General features: G+C 49.0%; 2 protein-coding genes across 2 annotated transcripts; both read right to left on the bottom strand.

The window, feature by feature from the left end:
• Window positions 1-1,043: 1,043 nt before the first annotated feature.
• LOC128709709 (ectopic P granules protein 5 homolog) lies at window positions 1,044-10,025 on the bottom strand. The gene is made up of 13 exons (XM_053804722.1): window positions 9,999-10,025; window positions 9,083-9,879; window positions 7,675-9,016; window positions 6,420-7,589; window positions 5,792-6,336; window positions 5,368-5,494; window positions 4,305-5,291; window positions 4,077-4,238; window positions 3,545-3,983; window positions 2,730-3,471; window positions 2,330-2,659; window positions 1,714-2,085; window positions 1,044-1,644 (listed from the first exon to the last, which is right to left on the bottom strand). Exons 1-13 carry the CDS (start codon window positions 10,023-10,025, stop codon window positions 1,044-1,046), a joined length of 7,641 nt encoding a protein of 2,546 aa, XP_053660697.1.
• A 1,775-nt stretch (window positions 10,026-11,800) lies between these two features.
• LOC128711282 (chaoptin) lies at window positions 11,801-16,540 on the bottom strand. The gene is made up of 10 exons (XM_053806184.1): window positions 16,520-16,540; window positions 16,186-16,419; window positions 15,216-16,120; window positions 14,338-15,139; window positions 14,177-14,251; window positions 13,430-14,107; window positions 12,999-13,357; window positions 12,810-12,924; window positions 12,178-12,737; window positions 11,801-12,098 (listed from the first exon to the last, which is right to left on the bottom strand). The coding sequence occupies exons 1-10, from the start codon at window positions 16,538-16,540 to the stop codon at window positions 11,801-11,803; spliced, it is 4,047 nt and encodes a 1,348-aa protein (XP_053662159.1).
• Between the last annotated feature and the right edge of the window lie 454 nt (window positions 16,541-16,994).

The raw sequence follows: 16,994 nt of genomic DNA, 5'->3' as shown, positions 1-16,994 counted from the left end.
TCACCAGCACCGTGATTTCACCGTGATCCAGCTGGAAGTGCAACTCAACCCGGAGATCTTCATCTTGAACGATTTGTCCCTGCGAGCCGCTCTCCTTGTCGATTGGATGGTCCTTATCCATGCTGCTTATTCTTCCGGCTGTCACTTACAAACTGAAGGGACGGACGGACTGCTGCTTGCTAAAATATCATTTTTCCTCCGGCGCGTTACCATGGTTACGCCAACGTGGGTTGCGCGCTACGGTAGTAGCAAGCTGGTTGCACCCAGTAGGCTTAATTTTCTGAATCGAGCCAATTTCCATTCCTTCTTCTTCTTTCCAGTTTTTGTACATCGGTGGCTCTTTATTCTCCCTCTCGACATTCGCCGATCGCCATTCGAAGGTATAGGAGCAGATTATTTTTAAAGCTGTTAGTGTACGCTTACGCATAGGAATACGCACCTGAAAGCCCACAATAATCAAGCAATACAGCAGCATGGATCTGCCGACGAATATCGCCAAATATTTGAAGTTGATCCGATCAGAAATGGGACACTTGCAGCATTACAGCGATCGTAGAGGGTTATTGCACATGTGGAAGCTGTTGAACATCGAGCTGCAGTATCGCATCAAACGCAACAAGTCGGTGATTCCGATAATTCCGGCCGTGGTACGGCTAAGAAATCTTGTCAGGGAAAAGATGAAGAAACCATGGGCCCCTACCTACCTACCCTCGTGCTCGAAGCATTAAAGCATACACACCACTAAGTACGGAAGCCAGCTGTGGAAATGTAGAATGCCCTAACATCCGAATACAGCAAATATTCTGTGTACTTTATGTCATGTGAATTAGAAAACAATTAGAAAAACAAATGGCGTTCGTGGTTCCTTTTATTTCATTTTTCTTACCCATTACAAGCGTATTCCGCCCTAACTAACGTACATGAGTAGTCCGAAATATTCTTCCATCAAAGCGACCAGCGTGTGTATGGTTAACTGAAAAAATCGAGCCGGTATGGGAATGAAAACAACCAATCATTCTAGCGTTTCGTGAAGGTGGTCTAAACTATCGCGTGGCAATCGCTTCCAGGAGCGTGTTAAGCAATGGTTCCGGTCGGCTATCTAGCAAAAGGATCACATCTTTGGCGTGCTGAAAGATACGGTACGGTTCATCCGTCCCACAAACCGTTTCTACGATCGCAATAACCCGGCCGTGGTAGTCTTTGTGCCCGGATGCACCGCATGTGCTTTTGAAATGTTCCATCGCCGCGGACAGGATTCTTTCGCGCGTGGCTCGTTTTTCCGGTGCGCTCCACAGCTTCGGTAGCGTGAATGGTTCCGCAGCGCCATTACCGGTATCGCTATAATCGTCGGTTTCGGGCGTGTCGGACGTTTGTTTGGGTGCGCGACGAGCATAAACCTGTGCGAGTAGTACGGCAAACGCACACCCGATCAGACAGCGAGTGGCACTGATGCGGGTGTTTGTTTGTTTATCCTTCCAGAGTATTTTCTTCAACATGCCCACCACCCCGTATGTGCTGTTCTCACTAACCGTACCGAACAGCCCGATTGCGGTACGGAACGCTGCATCCGGTTCCGGTTGCATCGTGACCAGGCTGTAGGTTAGGGTGCACCAAAGCGGATAAAGTTGATACTCGACTGGTTCGCTAAAAGTGATGCGTAGTTGTTAGATTGTGATCGTTCTTCCATATGTCACACGTTCAACTGAGACGTACCTGATTTTTAGCTCGGACAGCGTTGCTAGCAGTTGATTCAAACACCTGAGCTGACCTACCGGGTCGCACCGTTCTTTTGCCCAGCGGTGAAGGAAGCGCAGTTCCAGGCACAATGGAAAACAATTTTGTAACAGCACCTCATTTTGCCACCGTTCGATTGCCGTATACCCGATGGCATTTAATATTTGCAGCCATGTGGAAGCAAAGACCGTTCCGTTGGGACACAAACTATGGCCGACAGCCTTCTCAAGCAAACGAAGCCAAGGTACTGCAGGACTGTCCAACAGCGATGCTAACTCGAGCACGTATCGTGTCAATAGCCGTGCATTGGTATCGGTTTCCAGCATGTGAATAAGTTCATCTATAAAAAGACTAGAAAACAACAAATTAAATTAACGTTTTATAAAGCAACCCTTATCAGCAATCATACGTAGAATAAAGATTCAATTACTGAAAGTCCAAACTACATAGCTTTAGATCAAGATCAAACATTAAATATTATCACTAGCGTTAGTTCCCAACGCATCTAATAAATATTAAGGATTTGGAATAAATGTTAGATTAATGTTCTCTCAATAAGATTCCACGAAGAATACGCTTCGCGCAATGTTCATACCTTAACGTGTACTCCGTTTGCCACTTTTTGATACTCGTCAGCAGCTCAACTGTCATGGCACGTGTCTCGGTTGAACGTGGGCAGTCGGTGGTACCAGTGTCCCGTGCTAGTGGTAAACCTTCCAACACAACCCCTATCGTACGTAGCAACTGCCGTACGGATCCGGCTAGCTCGGGCTTAACGGTTGCCACCATACCGGATGCTCTGCCGGCGTTTATCAACATTCGCACGGCGACACTGATGTAAAGTTTACGTTTTAGCAGTTGCATACCACCCGAAACAAGCCGGTTGGCTTCGTTGAAACGCATTCCGGCAACGATTTCAAGGAATCTGTTCGGAAAACAAAATGAAAGGGAAGTCAATGAATCCCAATAAGGGCAAACCGAACTGGGTAACTTACTCGAGCAGTGCGTCGTCTAGCTCACGACACGGTGATTTGGGTGTGCGCAGCATGCTATCCGCTTCCGCGGTCATGACGAACCAATCCAGTGCGGGTGTTAGTTCAGCCACGTGCAGTGTTTCCCATGACAGGCGTGCGAAATACTGCAACAGTCGTACCATCGCAGTGCGTAGTTTGGCTTCGGACCGTATCACCGGTTCGTAGGCAATACGTACGCAGATGGCCAGCGTTGAGGCATGGTTTCGTTGCAACCAGGCTGGCACTGGTTTGTGCTTCTCTTCCTGCCAGCAGCAGCGTACAAACACACAAGCCAAAAATTCATGACACTCGGGACTGTTGTGTTCCAGTAGGCTGTGCATCCGCTCGATCAACATTTCGGAAGGCTGCAAACGCTCCCAGGGCAGATCCAGCACGAGCGTGTTATACACGTACAGGGCGGAAATCATCATCTGAGGATTGACGAACCACTCCAGATACCAGTTCAGGAAGTAAAACAGTATTTGGCTACAATCGTCAGCCACCTTCTCGATTGCGTATTCGATCGTGTGCAGCAACGCGGAAAACATCCACTTGGCTTTATCGTTGTTAAAATGTCGCGACGATTCGTTGCCGGATGCTGCAGCTGATTTGGTGTAACTGAAGGTCGATGACAAACCAACCGGTTGAGTGGACGTAGCTGCTCCGTACGGTACAACCCATGGTTCAAACATGCGGCAAACGACTGGCAGCAGATGATCGCACACTAAAAACCACACATATTTTGCAATTTGGGTAAAAATAGTTTCTTTACCACCGTTTCACCTTACCATTACCACCATCAGGCCGGTTCCGATTGAATTTCACGCCGTACGCAAGTAAACTGTACGAAAACATACCCAGCAGCATTCCAAGCACCTCCACATACGCACCGTGCCGTCTGTATATACCATTCCATGGGTACGCCATATCATGCTGCCGTGCAAAGTGTTCCGTCACTGTGACCATTAAATATTCCAACACCTTCACACTCAGCACCGGTTCTGTCCTGTTTGAGTCGGCAAATTGGCTATGTGCTTGTTGCAGTGAGTTCTCCAGCATCCCAAGTTGGAGATCGCAAAGTAGCGCCCTGGAGCGGAGCAGATTCAACAGCTCGAGCAACATCATCGGCGGCAGTGTAGGAAATTCCGAGTATGCGTTTAAGGTGTGCTGCACCATTTTACCGAAATGCTGCGGAAATGTGCTATTGGCCAGAAGCACCAGATGGGAAATTAACAGCTAACAAAAAAAAATAAATAAAAAATAAGCGAAAGTAGCGATATTAACAATTCAACAAAAAAAGGGACGATTTACGGTATTAGGTGTGCTTACCTTGCAAAATCGCTTATCCGTTTCGGCTTGCTCTTCGGAACGGACCAGACTAACGCTATCCGTCGCGTGTGATGTGCGAAGCCCAATCACTATTAGCATGGCAAACTGATCCACATCCTCAGTTGTTACATTATGCTCCATTAGCCAACCATATAGATTGAGCTGAAAATGGCGTAAAAGAGCGTATGACATATGGTACAATTGCTACAATATTCTCCAGCACGCTACCTTTTCATCGAACAGTTCCACAAACAGATTCCTTTCCAGATTGCCGTGCTTTTGCTTCACCAGCTGACTGTACACCTGCAGCAGTGCCCGTACCGGTATGCGAATATTGTCCAGCATCGCAACGATTACGTTGGATGGTTTTCGACCATCCTCCACCGCACCGGCAAACAGCTGACACACCTCTTCAAGCAGTAAATTCGTAAGATCACTTTTGTACGTATCCATACTAAATCGTACCACAAACGTTAACGGTGGCACGAAGTTAGCATCGGACACTTCGTGGAGCAGCGTGCGCAACATTGTACGGATGGCGCCATTCAGTACCTGTACCGTTACCTGTTCCGTCTCCGTACAGTAGTCTATGAACAGGCTGTTCCACAGCTCCCGCAGCAAAATAGTGTGTTTCATTATGTAAGGCGGTATGTTGATGGCCATCTTCATCGACATTTGCAACCCGTTCAGCCTACCGGCAATACGGTCCTCTACGGTCTTGTCTATTGCAGCACATTTGGTGTGTAACTTCACCGATGCGGCACCGGTGCAGTACAGTATGCTGCATTTCGCCTGCTCAATGATTTGTTTGTCCTCGTTCACGTACAGCTGCTGGTACAGCGCGCACAGATCGTGTTGGCGTTGGTCCAGTTCCGCCTTCTGCGACCAGTAGGTTTTGTCAATGAACTGCTTTACGATTCGTAAGCTCTCGGTGATACGCTTCACACGTACATTTGGGGGTTTCTGCAGCGCATCGATAAGATCTTGCGAATCGGCATTACTTTCTGTGATGGGTATCTGTGGCAGGTTTGTGTAGCAATTTTCCAACCGCCGTTGAATTGCTTGCACAGGTGAGAGTAATTGTTTGATCGCAGGCGGTTTATCATCTGCCGATGGAGGGTTCGGGACCACTCGGTAGAGATTGTACCAGCGCTCCGTCATGATACGGTGTATCGTTAATGTGCTCTGTCGATTCAAGCACTCTGGCCAACATTCCTTGATGATGAATAAAGCGATTATTATTCGTAGTACATCGTCAACATGAGAATGGAGCACGAAAATTAGAACTTACATTAACACCAGTAAGGGTCGCTTGCAGGTGATCTTTATCGTACTGTATAGGTAGGTTGATGGCATCATCCATGGCGAAACGATTAAGGTCCGTATCAATTAACCATAGTTGAAACGCTTTTACCAGTCTACAAATAGAAAGTAACCGGTGTATTAGTTAACAAAAGTGTACGTTAGCATTTCGACCCTTCCATAAGCGATTAGTTATCACCTAGAAATAATTTTTTTTTTTTTTCGTTAGAACGGCCTGGCCGTATCGACTTATTTTACCACGTAGCCGGATAGTCAGTCCTTGCTACGGGGGATTGGCCCGGATGGGATTTTGGTCCGGTCCGTTCGTGTGAAGACCGGCGCCGCTACCATCATGCCACCGGGCCGCCCCTAGAAATAAAATTAAATAAACAAACAATCATAACAACACTTACCGCAACATTGGGATTGCATCGTTGTTCGTTTCCTGCATGTTATGGTAATGCAATTCTAGATTGCAAAGTTTTTGCTTCATTTTCTCCATTAATGTCGTATCGTAACCGTACAGTCGATCCGAAACACCGTGCACCTCATCGCCAACGTCCGTAACGCGCGTCAGATAAATGGTAAAGAACAACTGACAGACAGCTAGATACAGCGGATGTTCGACGTTGGCACGCACCAAAAATCGAGCAACCTTAAAGAACACCAGCGAATCGACCGAGGGACAGAAATCTTCCTCACGTATCCGCAAGTGCACATTCACCTCCCTGAGTGCCGCATCCAGCTTGATGGCTTTGTTTCGTTTGAGCATGCGCAACAACTTCGTCCACAGTTCCGTCTCCAGTTCCAGCTGTTGGTGCTCGATACCGTACACTAGCAGTGCCAGCGCAACACAATCACTCGGCAGTGTGCCGTATAGTAACGGTGGCTCTGTACCGATGATTTTCGACCAGAGCGAATGTATGCCGGGTTGCTTTTGTTTCGCCTGGGACAGTGACTGTAATGTAAATAGAGAGAGAGAAAGAGAAAGTAAAAAAGACGTAAATAAAACAGTGGAAGTTACCATTACCATTATATTACCTTGAAAAATGGACGCATTTTGTGGCGCAGTGCGTTCCAAGCTTCGGCGTGACCGAATGAAATGGCAGCTAGTACGTTCAGCAACCTCAACACCTTAGCATTGTTGGTCCAGCTAGATAGTTGCGTTAACCAATCACACCACATGCAGATTAGCAATGGTGGAGTAGCGTATCCACATCGCCAGTACGACACCGCTTGGGAAACAAGCATCGATCCCATTTTGCCAATTTTTGCCTGACTAAGCAGGTCATGTGCGAAACTGGACTGCTGCTGCTCATCGGTGGTGTGTCGCGCCCAGTCTAGTTCGTCGTCACTCTCCACGAGCTGTGCGAGTAGCGCGATGAACCGCTCATTACCGGACAGTGCTTGCGGGCATTCGATAAACAGAAGGCTAATAAGCTCAAGGCACCGTACGACAATCGTATCGAGATTTCGCTGCTCCAGAAGTAGTTTCAGTAGATTTACTCCATCCTGACAGAATACAGGCACCCAGTGACCTGTGGTGGTGGTTAGCAAGGCAGTAAGGCACGCCACCGGACATCGTTCGTCAATAGCCGCTTTCACGTCCGGGAATTGGTCGAGAGCAGCTATGTGTTGGAGGTCGGCAGTGGACGGATCACTCATTAAATGACGCACGATGTGTAGCGGTTGATCGAGAGCATGCACTCGCAGCTGCAGCAATACGAACAAGCAACGCTCTTCGTAGCTCTTATTTTCCATCCCTTCCGCACTGTCCGGATCAACTTTTGCTGCTGGTTTGTTCTTTCGAAACGCTGCAACGACACTGTACGCTATGCGAGTTTGAATCTGTAGTGGCACACATAATTCGCTAATGTCGCCATAATTTATGTACATCAGCAGTCCAAGCGCAAGCTTATGATATATATGCGCACGTGCGTAGTTCAGCAACATCTGAAGCAACACATAAATATCCGTTTCTGTTGGGTGCCAGCGCATTACCAGCTTCTTTTTGCCACTAAACACCTCCAACAGCCTGGTTCCCTTCATTTGCCAAACATTAGCGGTGATTTGCGATTGTTGCGTATCGTGCGTGGAAAGCGTTTCCAATAGGACCGAAAGCACGATCGAGTTCTGCTCCAGTATAATGTGTATCTGCTCCATTATGATCTCGGCACAGACCATCTCGTTGGCGCTAACCGATGCTAGCAGCTAAGCGAAGAGAAACAATACGCCAAAAAGTAAATAAATAAATTGTTAGAACTTCCGACTCGAGGGGAAATAATAATCTACTAACCTCAAACAATGTTTTCGTGATAGTAGCAATAAATTCCCGATCAAAGGATGAATCTCTTGCGAGCGCTAGATCTACGAACGGTTTCAGCACATTGTATAGATCGTGTGGTGCCTCGTTGGGTAGCTCTCTGGCAAACTGTTCCATTGCTGTACAATAGGTGTGTGAAAGATGTTTTCCATCTGCCTCAAAATCTGGACTTAGGCTAAAATTACGGTTCAACAAACAACGAAACACCCACCAGCAAGCGCGTGAACTCAGTAAGGCAAACGGCAGTGTGGATAGATGCCGTGATAGCGATACACCACCGCTGTAGATGCAGCGTGCCGCACCGTATACGAGCGTATCGAAATGTACCTGTACCAGCTCTACTTCTTCCGTCGCTTGCGTACCATGCGAGTCGCGATACAAGCGCAGTACGTCACTCACGAACTTTACAGTATCGTTTATCAGCAGTGCCAATCGTTGCACAAAATGGCTGTACCGTGCGACACCACCGTACGTGGACAATCCGGCACCAAGTATAGCGACCACCTTGTTGGCGAACGTGATCAGACGCAACATTTCGGTGGTGGGAAGTTGCTTTACATCTCCGCTTAGCACACGATGCATCGCACGAGCAGTAATTGTGTCAAACAGTCGCTGAAACGGTATTTGCTCGAGCAGTGCCAGCAAATCGCTCTCCTTGATCGGTCGGATTCGGTTGTCTGTGGCGCTGTCCTCTCCGTCGCTATCAACCCATTCGAAGGTATCGCCGGGCTTCCCTGCCGATGTTCCGATCCCGTGGGGTGTTTGTGTCGGTCCCGCACTATCCTCAACCGGCGCAAGGAATGTTTGTCGCTCGATGATCGGTCGCAGAAGAACATGTATCAATGTGAGGACAGCCTGTAATTCACTCTCCGGTAGCTCTTGTCTCGATTGTACGCTCGCGAACGGAATTGGATGCACCAGCACATGGGCCCATGTACCGATCCCGTTGGGAAATCGTAACAGGTGAAACATCAACCAAACGCGATCATCAACGTTACCGGTTCGTAGCAACAGCGTACCCAACTGCAGGAACCATTTGCGTAAATCCTGCACATATTCGCACTGTTCCCCCTGGTCACAACCGTTCTGGTGCATCTCGTTACGCAACGCATTGCCAACGATGCGTAGCTTAATGCGCCACACAAGCGTACAATCTTGACCAGGTTTCGGTGGATCACAAACATTCTTCTCCACCATCGCGCGACTGTGGTGCAGGTGTATGAACGCATCCTTTGCCTTCGAGACACATCGCTCCACCAGGGAGGCCATAGAACTCTTCATTTCCTTGCACGTTTCGTGGTTCAGCGACGCAACACTATTTTTGTTATATGAAAAAAGAAGTATTAGCAGTCAAAGGTTTTCCACAACTTTTTCTACTTACCGGCTTTTACGTGATGTATGCACCATTCGTCCATCGTCACAAAATCCAGACCCACTGAACTTTACCTGCCTAAAGTTCCAACATAAATGGCGCAGGGATGAAATTTCCTGGTGGGTCACCGCTTGCTTCTTAACGTTGTCGCAGTAGCTATGATACGCATCACGGTACGATTGTATGCACAGATTCAGATCGCCATGATAGCCACTCGGGTCTTTAGCTACAGCGTGCGGATTTTCTGACACCACGAACTGTTGCTCCAGCGCGTTTAGATGCTCCCGGTCGGTCTGCAGGGATATGTCCTCCATTTGCTGGATACACTGTAGATACAGTGTGCGAGTACGCGGCACACTAATACAGCTCTGTTTGATCGCGTTCGTTGCATCAGGAACTATCGTTTGCCTGATATTTGCTTCCAGTTTGAGCTGACTCAGATCCGGATACAGCATGGGGGATAGAGTGGCGATTGGTGCAACGCATGGCGGAGGAGCAGTTGGGGCGAAATCGGTGCACAATTCTGCATCGGTCTTTTCATCGTGTATTGGTGTTTTTCCACTGTCCTGTGATGGAGCGTCTTCACCAGCTTCTGGAACAATCGATTGTTCGGGTTGCTTGCTAAGGTGGTTTTCTTTGTCTTGCGTCGGCTGATCGTACTCCGATAACGATACCAGTGGTGAAACTGTTGGTGATGGTGAGGCTGGTCCCTCTCTCTCTTCTGACGCTAAATCAACAATAGGTTCCACTTCCTGCAACTCAACGGAAGGTGGCTTCGGTAGGGGTTTTTTACTGCTTGACTTTTTCTATCCGCCATTCCACACCATTCGATTCCAATAGGTCACCCATTTGAAAACACAATGAAATCCAACGCACAAAGGTCAATTAGTTCAGAAGATTGCGAGAAGCTACTTTGCATTCTTACCTTGGCTTTGGGTTTCACTGCTTCCATCTTCGTATGATTCTGAAGCCCTTCTTACGAAAAAATGTCGAAGTTAGTGCTCTAATTGTTGTTGTTCTTCACGAGGCTTTCGTGCATTCACCCCTCTAAGTGCTCTAATTGCAAACGCACTTTCATAGTGCCTTGGAAGCGGAAAACACGGATAAGAAAGAATGAAACACAAGTCTTACTCTATCGCTACCATTCGTTTTACTCGATGTTGGTAAAACTTGAACATTTAGAAAAATTAAAATCACTTATGGAACTACTCCCACCACGAGACACAATTAACGTTCTAACTAATCAGTACATTTGCACATAAAATAAACTAATTGCGCGTTCGCTAACTTTGTCCTTCGTCACTGCAAAGCATACACTATTAGTGACACCAGTTCTCATGACATCTCACTCTAATACCATGTTGCTGTCCGTTGTCCGTTCTTTTTCTGGGTCTTGAGGTTTGTGACATGGAATCGCAGTTTATGTTTAAGGGAATCGCAGGGGAATAATTAAGGGCAATTTAACGAAATTTGGCTCACTGGGTAACGAATTGGGTATCCTCGCGGAACAACAAAACAAAGGAACGGCACAGGTGATAAATATTTTGACATGTTGTGATGCGATCCATTTGACAGCAGCGGGCAGCTGTCAAACACGGCACGGATAAAGCAAACGTTGCTCATGCACGGTTTGGACGGTATGGTCGCTGTTATTACACTCACGCTCTTTATTTCGTATCTAGTACAGGTTGGTGCTAAAGTCTGGTCAGCACATTTCGGTGATAAATTTATGTATAGTACACAAGGAGAGACATAGAGGCGTGTATTATCTTTTGAATATCATGCAATGAGCCATCATTTGCAGGAAATAGTATGGATATAAAATGATTACGATTTGCATAAAAATGTATGTTCTGCTTCTTAGTAGGTTCATTATTGAGCAGGTCGTCTCCGTCGCATTGATCCTTAATTCAACCCTCAAAACCTCACCTTTCAGTCGGATGTAATGAATCTCGAGTACCGAATGTTAGCAAAAAAAGAAACCTCGGATGACGCTTAATAAGTCCTTAAAACGCGCTTAAAGAGCACTTAAACTGGCCGACTTTCCTTGAGATCAGGTTAAAATAAGCAGCACGAAACAAAAACGCTCCAACATAAACTTATTTGGCAAAGCTTTATTAAAGGTTCCGCAACAACAATGGTCTTACAAGCTATGCTCTTTTACAATTACACAACCCAGCAACGCGTGAAATGAACGAGAAACGACAAATCTACAGTTTGGCTCACGAATAAATAAGTATGAAAGGATAGATATAACGCGAAACAGTGACAATGTAATGGTTGCAAAGCGCGAAACAGTGTAATCTTATGTTTATAAGTTAACGGCAGTCGGTTGATCAAGATACCTGAGTAACGGAAAATTTATCCTTTCTTTTTTGCAAATTTTAACCAAAAGGAAAACTCCAAACAGAGAAAAAACGATATGATATTTGCGTTGGCAAATAGGCAGACACGTGCGCGTGTCAAACGTTGAACATTTGTTTTGCTGTATGCTATTTCTTAGATTAACAACCAAACGGTATAAATGCAAGCTGATGATGCTGACGGGGGAGGAGTCCACATTCACAACTCCTCGAGCTCTATATCCAGCTCACTGCTGTAGTCGCAGCCATCGTCTAGGTAGCTGCCGACTACGGCAGCACCGTTACCACCGATCGTCTGTTCACTGTAGAGCTGCTCGAGGTAGTCATAGAATTCGCTGTACATACGGAACAAATAGCGCATGAGTCAGATGAGTAGTACGATGAACACGAGCACGAACGCGATCGCCGGTACGATGCCCAACCGGTTGCCCGTACTGCCCCAACCACACTCCAGATCCTTCTTCAGGACATCCAGCAGTAGATCGTTGTTCTTGTTGCTGCACCGTGCCTGACGGAGCTCGTTGGCCGAATCGCCACAGTCGGAACCCTTCGCGTACGCCAACGGTGTGGTGTGTTTGAAGTAGTTGGTCAGACTCGTCTCGGTCCACGGATTGGCGGGACAGAGATATTGACGTCGTTTCCGCTGCCAGAATTCGACCCAGCTGTAAAGAGTATTGGAAACGTTGCTTGTTATCCTCGCCGAGCATCCTCTCAGCCGTCCGGTAGCCTTGGCATACCTACCCTATCTCACAGTCGCAGTTCAAGACGCTGCCACCGATCTGGAGCTCGGTCAGGAAGACGTGCTCCGGCAGGGCAAGATAATGTGCCGTGTTTGGATTGGGTACGCTTTGCAGCAGATCGTTATCATCGTCAATTGTGACGGTTACGTTGCGCACCGGTTTGCCCATATGGCGGAACAGGTTGCCGGGCAGTGCGACCAGCGAGGTGTTGTGCAGACGGAAGTGCAGCGTAGCCGACCGGGCACCCTTGAGCACAGTATCGGAAAGCCTGCTAAAGCCAACACCACCGAACGTAATGCTTTGCAGCTTGTGGGGCAGCAGACCATCCATTTCGCGGCGCAGGTCTGTAGCGGCCACTGCGATGGGCTTCGACGCCTTCGACGTAGTACCGGTGCTGCCCGAGATTGTACCGGAGGCGGACGGTGGTTTCGCAGCTTCTATCCAAAGTTCGCGCAGGTTGTTTGCATTCTCCAGTATGCGCGGGATGTTGAAGTTGGGAATGGCCGGGAAGGTCGATAGTCTCAGCGAACGCAGATAGTGAAGTTTGTTCAGCACCCCTGTCTGTGATATAGAAGCAACGTGAGTGAAAGTTCGAACGCTGCCATCTACTATTGATGCCATTCAAAGCCATACCTCAATGGAGTGCAGGTTGAGGTTGGCAATGTCTAAATGTTCCAAAGTGTCCGCAGCTCCAAGCAAACTCGTGTTGGAGAGCGTTGTGATGGGATTACCGGAGAGTGAAAGATGTCTGCAACGAAAGAAAGCCACAGGGGAGGTTACTTTAATCTTGGTTCGCTATTGACGCACTCGGCCCCAACATACTTCAGGTTCGGCAGTGAGTGTGTGATCAGTGGAACGCTGGTTAGATCATTTTCCGACAGGTCCAGCATCCTCAGGGAGGTCATGTTAGCGGCAAGCTCCGGTGGAATGGAGGGTAGATCGTTGTGAGAGATTTGCAGGGCACGCAGCGAAGGATTCGATAGCTCCGGCACTGAGCTGAGCGAAACATTGGCCAACTGTAGCTCGATCAGACTGTTTTCCAGCCCGACAAACGCTTTGCCCATCACTTCCAGCTCGTCGTTATGGGAAAGATTGAGCACAGAGAGTCGCGGTAGTGTAGCAAAGGCCGCATCTTCCAGCCGCACGAGCCGGTTGTGTGATAGATCCAGCCAAGACAGTGACTACAAAACCAAACAGAGCGTATACAACGTGACATTCGACGTACAGTACTAGCACCGAACCCGATGACTTACGCGAAATTTGTTGCTCAGATCGATGCTGTGGATGGCTCCGATGTGGTTGTGGCTGAGGTCCAACTCGCACAGAGACAGCGCTGCCATGTTGGACAGGGCGGTAACGGGTATCTTCGTGAACTGGTTGTGCGACACGTCCAGCCGTTCCAGACCTTCGCTCAGCAGCAGATTGTCCGGCAGATACTTCAAGTTGTTGTGCGCCAGCTCCAGCACACGCAAGCTGTGCACATTGCGGAACAACTCGGCGGGCACCTCCGTCAGCTGGTTCCGGGAGAGCATTAGTACCTGCAGCTTGCGGGTAGTGCGCAGCGTGTCGTACTCCAGATCTGTAATCTCGTTGTCGGACAAATCGAGCCAGTGCAGATGGGGCATGTTCCCGAACAGCTCGCGTGTGATCGTGGCCAGGTTGTTGCCACGGAGCACCAGCCGCATTAGCGACAACTCGGTTGGACGGAAATAACCGGGCACGATTCGGGAGATGTTGTTACTGCTGAAGTCGAGCGAACGAATGTTGGAGTGTATGGTAGGCAGGTGCTGTTGTTGCTGCTGCTGCTGCTGCTGCTGCTGCTGCTGTTCCCGATTGCCATGACCGGAAGTTTCGGTAACATTTTCCACCATGCCTAGCGTTTTTATTTTGTTGTAGCTCACATCCACTTCCAGCGAAGTTAGTGAACCAACCTGGAAGAAACAAAGAAGAGCGTTACGGGGAACTCTGATAAAGCTAAACGGCCCACTCGAGTAGCCGACCTGATCGAGATACATGAAATCGAAGGCAGTCAGCGAATTGTATGCTAGGTCCAACTTCTCCAGTTCCGGTAAATTCTGTGAAAATAAACCAACACACACACACACACATTAAAACGATGAAGGGATGATTAAGGAGGGCTACTATGTCGGAGGTATCTCACCTGGAACGCTTCGTCCGCTATTTTGCTCAGTCGATTTCCTCGCAGATTGATCAGTTTCAAATTGCTCAGGTTCATGAACGTACGCTTTTCAATAGTTTCGATTCGATTGTCCTCCAGCAGCAGTGCCTCCAGCTCCTCCAGATCGACGAACGTGTGCGACAAAAGCTGCTTGATGTTGTTGTAGCTCAGCGAAATCATCATCAGCTTCGTGTGGATGTCCGCCTGGAACGTACCCTTGGCAAGCACGTCGATCTGGTTGTCGTGCAGCTCGAGACTGACCAGGTTGCGGAGCATATGGAAGCTGGTGTCACCGACCGCCTTCAGCCGGTTGTTGCTCAGATCGAGTGCCTCCAGTGCGGTTAGCTTGCGGAACGCCTCGATCGGAAACACGACCAGCTGCGAGCCGAGTCCGTGGGACGCACGGAGCGATACGAGCGAATGGCCGACGTCGGTGAACGCGTCCGGTTCGATCGAGTCGATGCGGTTTTCGCTCAGATCGAGGCGCTTGAGGCCCCGAACGTGCGTGAAGGCGTGTGCCTTGATTACCTTCAATGCGGCTCTGTTGAGACGCAGCTCCTCCAGTTCCGGGCTAAAGTTTGTGAACTCGTCCGGACCTAGGCTAGTGGATGGCACGTTGGAGATGGCCAGGGAACGCAGATTACGCATACTGCCCAGATCTGCGAGCGTGACAGGTTGGTTCCGCTGGCCCACTGCCTCCAGCCGGTGCAGATTCAATCGAGCGAATGGGGAAGCATTCCGTTGATCTGGATGACGTAACAAGTTATCCTTGACGTTCAGATACCTGGAAGTTGGAAGGAATGTTGGGACTCTTACTGGAGTTTGCTGAAGTAGCGGAGAACAGCGCTACGAAATCGTACCGTAAATTATCGAATCCCCGAAACAGATTGTCGGCCACCTCGGTCAGATTGTTCCCGGACAGGTCAAGCACCTGCAGATAATGCTCCAGTCCCGAGAATGCTTCTGGTTCTACGTGATCGAGATCGCAGTGGCGGACGTACAGTTCGCGTATCTTCGCCGACCGGAACGCGTTGTCCTCGATCACGCTGAGCGGATTGCCGTCCAGCAGCGTCACGTTCGCCGTATCAAACTGTGTGAACGATGCCGCCGGTAGTGCTTCTATTTCATTGTAGCTCAAGTTCAGTGAATCCAGCGTCAGCCGGAAGTTACCGCCGGGCATGCCCGGAGCCCGCTGTTCATCATCATCCAGTGCGAGATCCTGCAAACGGTTGCGGGAGAGATCGAGCATACGGAGGCGGCTCAGCACGCTCACTGCTTCGTATGGGACGTGCTGCAGTAGGTTGTCCGCCAGCGAGAGCTTCGACAGCTTACCTAAACCATCGCGAAACACAGTCGCGTCCAGCTGCATCAACCCGTTGCCGGACAGGTCGAGCGTTTCTAGGTTTGGCAACCCGGCCAGTGTGTTCGGTGCAAGCTGTGTGATGGAGTTGTCGGCCAGTATCAGGGTTTGCAGGGTGGTCTCAACACCCCGGAATGTGTCCGGCGCAACCATGGTGATTTCGTTGCCCCGCAAACTCAACAAGCGCAACTTGCGCAGATCGCGAATGGTGCGGGACGGCACGTCCACCAGCTGGTTGTGCTCCAGCACTAGCTCCCACAGCGTCCGCTCCAACCCGTACAGTGCCTCGTCCGGCAGTTCCGTCAGCGGGTTGTTGGCAATTTCCAGCCGATACAGACCGGTTGATTGCAGGAAGTAGGGTTCCAGCTCCCGCAAACCCGTTCTATCCATCGTCAGCATAAACAGCTAGGAAGGAGAATCGTTTGTAAGTGGGGTGTTGCTTAAGCAGGTCACCATCGCGACGGCAATACCTTGGAACTGTTGATGACTTTAGGTACGGCGGGAAACAATACACCACGGCAGTTGACGATGCCCAGATCCGGGGCGCTCTTGGAGCAGGAGCACAGCGGATTGAAGGCACATGGTGGATGGTTCTGGGTGTCGATCTCACGAGCCCGTGCGAGCGATGCCCAAATCATGATGGCGACCGTGACAAGCACGATCGTATAACCGAACTTGAACATATATTCCAGTCCAGCGTCTCCCTGGAAGAAGCAAGAACATATCGTTGGTCTGTGAGCTCCCTTCTTTGTGGTAGAGTTCCTACGCTCAATGCTCTTCCTAGCATTCACCTTAGCTTCCTACGCTATGCAACATAGAAGCCATCTTTAATCCCATCAACTCCGAAGGTCTTTAATACAGCCTTGTTTTCAGGCTGCTGCTTTGGGCAAGGTAGTGGTAATTAATCGGCAAAAAGTAACAAAACCGTACCGTGCGACCTCGACATGGAGTTGGCGAGCAGGCGAACTAACTGACGCTTTGCACGTCAAATTTCCTCAACCTATCCCGGGATGGGCCCGGTTCCACTCCCTCCTTTGCACGGCAAAAACAATCACTTTACGGGCTGAACCAAGCCCAGCCTATCAATAACGTGTGATAGTGATGATACGGGCGAAAACCCCGTCGTCCACCCATAGACAGGCAACAGTCATAAATTTTCCACCTTTTTCCAACCGTTTTATTTACTTCTCCGTCGCGTTTGCAGCAGTACGAAACCTGGCAGACCGTTAAAAAAATATGCTCATAAACTGCACACACATATTTCGGTAGCAATTCTCAA

Source organism: Anopheles marshallii, chromosome X (genome assembly GCF_943734725.1).
Source record: "Anopheles marshallii chromosome X, idAnoMarsDA_429_01, whole genome shotgun sequence".
NCBI lineage: Eukaryota > Metazoa > Arthropoda > Insecta > Diptera > Culicidae > Anopheles > Anopheles marshallii.
Note: the sequence above shows the minus strand (reverse complement) of the source record. Positions and strands in the feature narration are given on the sequence as shown.

Coding starts and splice junctions, on each gene's coding strand:
- LOC128709709 (XM_053804722.1), bottom strand. CDS start 10,025: ATGGAAGCAGTGAAACCCAAAGCCAAG. Junction 6,337..6,419: donor AAATGCGTCCATTTTTCAAG/GTAATATAATGG, acceptor TTTACATTACAG/TCACTGTCCCAGGCGAAACA. Junction 4,239..4,304: donor TGGAACTGTTCGATGAAAAG/GTAGCGTGCTGG, acceptor CGCCATTTTCAG/CTCAATCTATATGGTTGGCT.
- LOC128711282 (XM_053806184.1), bottom strand. CDS start 16,540: ATGGCTTCTATGTTGCATAGC. Junction 13,358..13,429: donor ATCTGAGCAACAAATTTCGC/GTAAGTCATCGG, acceptor TTGGTTTTGTAG/TCACTGTCTTGGCTGGATCT. Junction 12,738..12,809: donor TCAACCTGCACTCCATTGAG/GTATGGCTTTGA, acceptor TCTATATCACAG/ACAGGGGTGCTGAACAAACT.